At 42.5% G+C, this 7,788-nt stretch overlaps 1 protein-coding gene across 2 annotated transcripts; it reads left to right on the forward strand.

The window, feature by feature from the left end:
• The first annotated feature begins 291 nt into the window (after positions 1-291).
• Positions 292-5,545, forward strand: klhl22 (kelch-like family member 22). 2 transcript variants are annotated; one of them, XM_058071681.2, is made up of 7 exons: positions 292-975; positions 1,491-1,656; positions 1,742-2,062; positions 2,153-2,562; positions 3,342-3,534; positions 3,621-3,854; positions 4,895-5,545. In XM_058071681.2, exons 1-7 carry the CDS (start codon positions 728-730, stop codon positions 5,255-5,257), a joined length of 1,935 nt encoding a protein of 644 aa, XP_057927664.2. In that variant the 5' UTR covers positions 292-727; the 3' UTR covers positions 5,258-5,545. The 2 variants fall into 2 exon arrangements, with proteins under 2 accessions (XP_057927664.2, XP_057927665.2); XM_058071682.2 differs by having other exon boundaries at positions 1,742-2,053.
• Positions 5,546-7,788: the final 2,243 nt, after the last annotated feature.

A 7,788-nucleotide genomic window follows, 5' to 3' on the forward strand; every position in this document is an offset into this window, starting at 1 on the left:
CATATACATACATACAGACCTGATCAAATACATATAGATATATGTAGATATATATAGAATCAAGTTTTTGATTATTGCTCGTGTTGTTTTCCGAAATAATACCTTAGAGAAGTGTTGCTTGCCCAACATTGTAGTTTGAGCAAGTGGTCAATGATTTTTCAGATGGCAATAGCACCATCTAGTGTTAAAGACATTACAGCAATAACAACTGCGTAAACCAATCCTCCTGTTTGACGATTCTGATTGGCTCTCGGAGAGAACTGGGCGGGCTGATAGGGTCATATGGTTAGACTGACAGGGACGACCAATGATCTGCTCATGTCAACAATCAGATCGTTCTGTCAAAGTGAATCAAATATTGCAAAAATACCCAGACCTCTTTGGTGTGGTAATTAGTCTCGCTGTTTATCTGACAAACGTATATTTTGTGCTCCGGTGATGAAATTGTCCACTTTAGCTTGCTAGCAGCGTTCAATCAGTTTATTATTGCCGTCAGATCGCAGTTTAGCAGCTCGAGGCAGCTAGCATGTTAAATGTGTACTAACGTAGTTTGTTTTCGGTAGTAAGTTTTTGTAGTGGCCTAACTGTAACCGCCATTGTTTGACAGTAACCTGCTCTCCTCCTCCGCCTCTTCCTGTTTGTATTTTTTCTGTGTACGTAGTACGTACTTACAATGCTCTGAAGTGAAAGTAGCCTTTATCATGCCAGTGCTAACCAGCGAAGAGTAATGAAGCCTGAACAACAGTGTCCTGTGATGGCCGACAATGGACAGTTAACTCTCATGGGCGAATCGGCTGACTCTTCAGCTCGACTTGGCCGACGTACGTACGGTTGTTCGTCCCATTTCCAGAGCCTACTGGACAGCTTGCTGGCTCTCCGACAAGCTGGCATTCTTTTTGACGTGGTGTTGCTGGTAGAAGGTCGAGCACTTCATGGCCACCGTGTGCTTCTCGCTGCCTCTTGTGATTACTTCAGGTAAAAAAAAGCGACCCATTTTATGCAGCTAAGTGGCTGTTGTGTCAAAAAGAAAGTAGAACCACTGTGCCTGTTGTGTCAAAAAGAAAGTAGAACCACTTCAAGGAAGTGTGGCGTCACTGTAAACATACCGAGGCATGCAGTATGATTCATAATGTCTAAACTTGAGTTCCAGCGAATACAAAACATGACCATGACCATGACCTAAAGACAAGATGTGTACCAGAAACGAATTGTAATTACAAACTAAATACATTTACTGTGCCGAATACAATATGTCTGTAGCGTCTCCTGTCATACATGCATATTAGTATGACAGAATTGGTTTCATTGTTGTTTGGACTAGTCTGTCTCTATTGTGGCAACCAAGCCACTAATTTAAGATCACATATGTATAGACTGTATATGAATTTATAATGATGATGCATTATTTTGCAATGACATTAACTATCATGATTCATTTGTCAAGTACAATTGATGTTTCATCAGTTCAAAAATGTCAATGTTCCTCTCAGAGGGATGTTCACTGGAGGCCTTCGGGAGGCACAGCAAAATGAGATACCAATTCATGGAGTGTCCTATTTGGGCATGAAAAAATTACTGGACTATATATACACATCAAAGATTGAATTGGACCTGGATTGCGTTCAAGACGTCCTGATGGCTGCCACATTGGTACAGGTAGGGTTGACCTACAGTATGTCTTCATGTATGGCTAACAAACGAGCATTTGACTCCATCTTTGTGTTTTGTGTGTTTTTTAAAGCTCGAGAACGTCATTGGCTTCTGTTGTGAGTTCCTTTCCTCCTGGGTGGATGAGAGCAACATTTTACAGATGCATCACCTTGCTGATGTGTACGGACTACAGCAGCTCAAAGCCGCGATGCACTCCCACATCTTGAAGAACCTCCAGGCTCTGTCCCTCACTGATGTTTACCGACAGCTCCCCCCGGAGGAAATATTCCGAGTCCTGAGCAGTGATGAGCTTGAGGTGAAAAGTGAGAATGAAGTGTATGAGGCTGCCCTTCACTACCACTACAGTCCCGAGCAGGTGGAGAACGACCAGGTGTACTTGAAGGTCAGTCAGGTGTGTTGTACTCTTCTTCGTCGCTTACGCTTTCAGTGTTTGCTTTGTTTTATCTTGTGTCTAACTGTTCCTAATCTCACTAAAACACAGGACAGTCTCAAGATGCTTGATGCTGTGCGTTTCTGCTTGATGGACAAACAAGTATTGCAGAAGTTGCACAGTAGACTGGAGCAGTGTCCTCTCAAAGAGACTGTGTCCGCCGCTCTGCAGTACCACAAGCAGGAGATGTGGCAGCCGGCCCTGCAAAGTCCTCTCACCCAGCCTCGCTCCACCTTCGACTGCATCTTGGGCTTCGGTGGGATGTTCCGCCAACCTTCTTATTTGGACAATGAGCACATGTTCCAAGTGTTCCACCCGAGCTGGAAGGAGTGGAGAATTCTGAAAGCAGTGAACTGCCCCAGGATGTCCAACCAGGGGATTGCTGTGCTTAATAACTTTATCTATCTCATTGGTGGAGACAGGAACAACAGTGGATTCCGTGCAGAGACTTGCTGCTGGAGGTGAGGACCCTTTACACGGCTTCTTTAAATATAGCAAACCATCATACCACAAATAATACTTTTTCTTAAAACAAACCAAACTTCTTTATGATGCTTTAGTCGTTTTGGTGGGCAAAAAAATTTGAAATAAACTCCAGTCACTTCAAGGACAAAAAAAGTCAACCAACAGAAAGCGTGCATTTCAAGTTTATTTCTGTCAATAGTCAACATGGGAGTGCACATTGTTTGCACATGTTAAGCTAACAACCCCAAAACATCCTCGGTGCTGTTCTCATTTCGGTTCGCTTCGCAGGGATCTCAGTTTGATTACAGCAGCGCAAATACAAATGGCAACAAGTGGATGCATACCTTAATTATGTACCTTCTTCCATCTAGTGGAAGTCCATATTATTGTTTTGCATCGGGGGTCTCAAACCATATTTTGTGTACCCCTGACTTGACACCAATTCCCCATGAGAGGCACTCACATGAGAGGTTTTGGCTTAGTTTTTATGCTGGATGCCCTTCCCAACAACCCCGGCTGGGAATCAAACCCATACCCTCTGACATGAAAGGCAATCTGAAGGCTACGGGTTCGATTCTCTGTCCTCCCATGATTATGTCAAAGTATCCCTGGGCAAGATACTCTAACCGTGAACAGTTATTCTGAACAGTGTCAAAGCGCTATAAATTTGTATAAACAAGACAGGTTTATACAAATACTGTATTTTCACTGTATTTTCTCGAGTTAGCTTTAGTTGTGAAGTCATGATCTGTTTGCTCCTGTCACCGTTCTATAGGTACGACCCTCGTCACAACACTTGGTGCTCCATCCAGCCTTTGCATTACCAGCATGCCGACCATTGCGTGTGCGTGGTGGGTGACCATATTTACGCCATCGGAGGTCGAGACTACAGCAATGAGTTGTGCACAGTGGAGCGCTACGACATACACACTAACAAATGGGAGTTGGTGTCCCCCCTCGCCAGAAAGGTACGAGGAAACTTTAAGCACCGCAATACTCTCTCTGTGCACATGATGACGCGTCACAGTCACCAGTCCTTCAACATTCTATCTAGGTTTATGCCCACGCTGGAGCTGTGTTAGATGGCAAAATTTATATCACATGTGGGCGTAGAGGGAGGGCGTACCTACAAGAGACCCATTGTTTTGACCCAGCGGACAACCAGTGGACAGCATGTGCAGATGGACCAGTCGGTCGGGCGTGGCATGGCATGGCTGCTGTGAATGGACGCCTTTATGTCATTGGAGGAAGCAATGACGAGCACGGTTACCGGCGAGATGTGGTGAAGGTAGAACATCATCGTATCATCATCTTTTTCTACTGCATTATTCTTTGTGTTGTGCCTTTCCATTGACCTGGTTGTGGAGATGATGTAAACTTCAATATACTCCTGATCACAATTTTAAGACTAGTAGAAAATTTGCTATTGCTCTGGAAGGAGGGCATTGTGTACCGTCATTACCACACAGACGAGGGCATTCAGTCATGAGGGATGCCCCTCGCATCAGCCATCAGTTTGATGCCCCTGCAAAACCTGAAGCTTCATTGTTTCATTGAAACAGAAGGTCATGCCACTTCAGAAGCTATCAGGGCCATTAAGGTTACATTTTGTTCTCATCCGAGAATAAAACTTTCTTCCACCTTTCAGTGGTGCTCTAGTGCAAATTCCGGGCCTTTTTATGTGTCAATCACTACATGCACTCTATATTCCATTTAAGGTCAATATTCCGGCTTCTGAAACATTCAGAATAACCCGTTTGTCTGAGCAAACATTATCACTGGAGGTAGCAGAGATGAGGATGCTGAGGTTCTCATTGGGAGTGACCAGGATGGATAGGATCAGGAAGGAGTACATCAGAGGGACATTACATGTTAGAGGCCTTGGAGGTAAAGTCAGAGAGGCCAGACTGAGATGCTTGGATACTGCCAGGCGTAGAGGAAGACCAAATTCAGGAACAAGACATTGAATCCACATTTTTTTTTGTCTTCTTAAACTTTGGATCAGCTCATTAACACCCTATTTCAGTTTGGTTGTTAGCAATAAATTGCTGGCTTCTTCTTTTTGTATTTTGAAGTTCTACTGAGAACCTCCTTAAGATCCAACATTGCAAAATGTAAATTATTGCAATTGTTCAACTGGTCTTAAAATTTTGATCCGGAGTACATCCGTCCCGTTTCTTGATGTCTTTGGCTACAGGTACTTTGGCGTCTTCCAGTTCCTCAATTAACTTTTGGATTTAGAAATTTGAATTTTCTCCTGATTATTATGCAGTTTAATACATTCCTGAAAATTAAATATATCGTTCATTGATTTGTTGTGTTTTTCAGATGGCTTGCTTTGAGCCCTCAGACAACTCCTGGTCTTTACTGAGCCCACTCCCGGCTGGACATGGGGAACCCGGCATAGCAGTACTGGACACTCGCATCTACGTACTGGGAGGACGCTCTCATGACAGAGGCGTCCGGATGAAATATGTTCATGTGTTCGACACTGACAAAGATCACTGGGAGAGTGACACGCCATTGTTGGAGTGCGTCTCGGGCCTGGCAGCCTGCGTGGTCTGTATGCCTCCAACCGTGATGGCACTTGCCGGGAGCTGGGAGCAATACCTGAAGGTATCATCGGATGATACAGACTTTAATAGCTCAGAGCGGAGCTCAGATCGATATAGCACAGATGAAGACTTCTAAGTGACCTAATGAGCACCGGAGACAAGGATGTAAATTGTCTTTGCCCACTAACCCCTTTAGAAAACACTACAAGAGTTTTGTTGTAAATGCAAAATGGAGTGTACTGCTTGGGTACTAACCATCGGAGGCACTGCTGGTTCAGTTTCAACTGGTATTAGATCTTGAGGAAGTGATAAGGCAGCCCTCTCATCCCTTCTCTCGCTAAAACGATGTACGAACCGAACCGTAATGACATCAATACTTACAGTATCTAACCATAGAAGAAAACCACAATTAGTTCAACTGCCTAAAATATGTGGTGACATTTGTATTAGCTTGTCAATTTATTTGAATGAGGTACAGAATGGTACTGTTTGTATTTTCAAATGAGTATTTTGCAACAAGCACTTAACACAGAATACTTGCAGTGCAGAGTATCCCTTTATGCAGTTAAAAGAAATATGCAATATGTAGACATATCCAGACACTGTCAATAATAGGATCCTCCCACTATGATTTTTTAAGTTTTGATTAAATCCAAAAAAAATTTCCAACCCTCCTAAACAGTAACCCACCATAAAGGTCATTCATCAGCATTCCTCTCTTCCTAGGAACTAAAGCCACTAACGTCATTCTTCAGCATCACAATTGAACAGCCTCATAATTCCTTAGTCACACATTTTTGTCATTTTTGTCTGTCTATCGCTCTCTCTTATGTTGTCACTCTTGATGTCAGCTATCTTCGTCATCACACAGTAGTCCAGCCTTTTGAAAGCCATTGGTTATAGCCGACGGTTGGCGGTCTGCACTTGATCAAACGTGATATTAACTTCGACGTCACTACTTCCTGAAGATGCACCCTAAAACATTGTGGCAAATGTACGGTAGTTTCTAGCCATAAAGGGTTCAAGCATTACAGTCAATGTGCTGTGATGCTGTTCACCCTGTTTTTTTTTCACTTCCTGGTTCATGCCCGTACCACAAATACACTGAAGGCATCGTCAACAGGGTGCCTTGTTGTCCTGCACTTGTGAAACTTGATATGTCTAATATGTTTAATTTTCCATAGAAGAAGAGCTTTAGATCATTCTGGTCAAGATATTGGTCAACAGTTTGCTGGCACGTTTGCGTTTCTTCACTCAGTTATGGACGGCGTTTATCTATCTCTCTGCACATAATCCAAAGAGCATGATGAAGAGTATTTTCAGGTATTTAAGGATACAAATAAGTTGCATCAACTGATATGATTTAATATGCTTTCCTCGATCAACCAAGATATTGAAATGTATTTCTGTTGAAAAGGATAATAAAGACATTAATATGCCAAAAAGGTCTTGTTTAATGATGATTATAGAGGAGTCAAAATATATTCTCTAAATATAGTGACAGAGTCACTACATTGGCCACACTGATACATCCTGCTATGTCTTCTTATTCTCTGGTAGACAAGATGTGTATGAGGAGTGTTATGATGCCATCTACTATACAGAGTTGAAATGAAAAGCTACGTTCACAGCCAGTCCCATTATAATGTGTTCATGAGTGAAGGCGAACGAGGAGCACTAACAAAAATTAATTAACTAAATTAATGTATGGGAAAGTGCACCTATGGACATCCTTTCTTCCTGTGGTTCGCACAGAGGTCCAACAACATCATACCGCACTGGTTCAGATCGGGGAGGCCCCTGAAGGCCATAGGTCTCTAGTATCCCTTTGACTCCAAGATGGTTGGGTACTGTCAACTGCTGGTTGGCGTGTTCGCACAAAGGACGATCAGGACTCTTTCCCCAACCCGAAGGTGTAGGAAAATTACCCTCTCGTTCACCCGGAACGACTCCAACAAGGAGACACCAAGCTGGGGGCCCACACCAGCTCTCCGACTCTCCCCTGCAGCAATTCCAGAGTAGAACAAGGTCCAACCCCTCTCAAGGAGTTTGGTTCCATAACCCAAACTGTGGGTTGAGGTTAGTGTCTCAACCTCTCGTACAAGTTTGGACTACTTTCCGGCCAGAGAATAATACACATATCATGAGACATGAGACTGGATACTATGTATGCTTCATGCAAAACACCCAAAATGGACCTCAATGCATAAAAAATAAGCAGACAATGTACAAATGGACATTAGTAAAGCAAACTGTCCATCACTCAAATATCATTCTCTTCAAGCAAATAATCAAACAATATAATTGTGACTAACATTAACAACAGTCAGTAGTTTACATAACTAGGACCGTGCCCATATACTACGGTTTATACATCTTATTCATCTTTGATACAAACACAAAATATAAATCACTAATAAATAGTAATAATAACACCAATAAATTGCCTCACAATCCATGTCCGTGCTCGCTCACTTACGCCTTTGTGCTCAATATTTATTTGTATTTTGTTTCTGTTTCTAGGAACTTGTATCATGAGTTTTTAGCCAAATAACAATATGAACAACAACACTATTTGAAAATAACAAAAGAAAAGAAATCTTATCGATCATCATCACACTATTGATCCAATACTGATAACAAACCTGATATCGATTTGGACTGATG

This window comes from Doryrhamphus excisus, linkage group LG3 (genome assembly GCF_037039965.1).
Source record: "Doryrhamphus excisus strain RoL-2023G ecotype Guam linkage group LG3, RoL_Dexc_Guam_v1.1, whole genome shotgun sequence".
In the NCBI taxonomy this organism is placed as follows: domain Eukaryota; kingdom Metazoa; phylum Chordata; class Actinopteri; order Syngnathiformes; family Syngnathidae; genus Doryrhamphus; species Doryrhamphus excisus.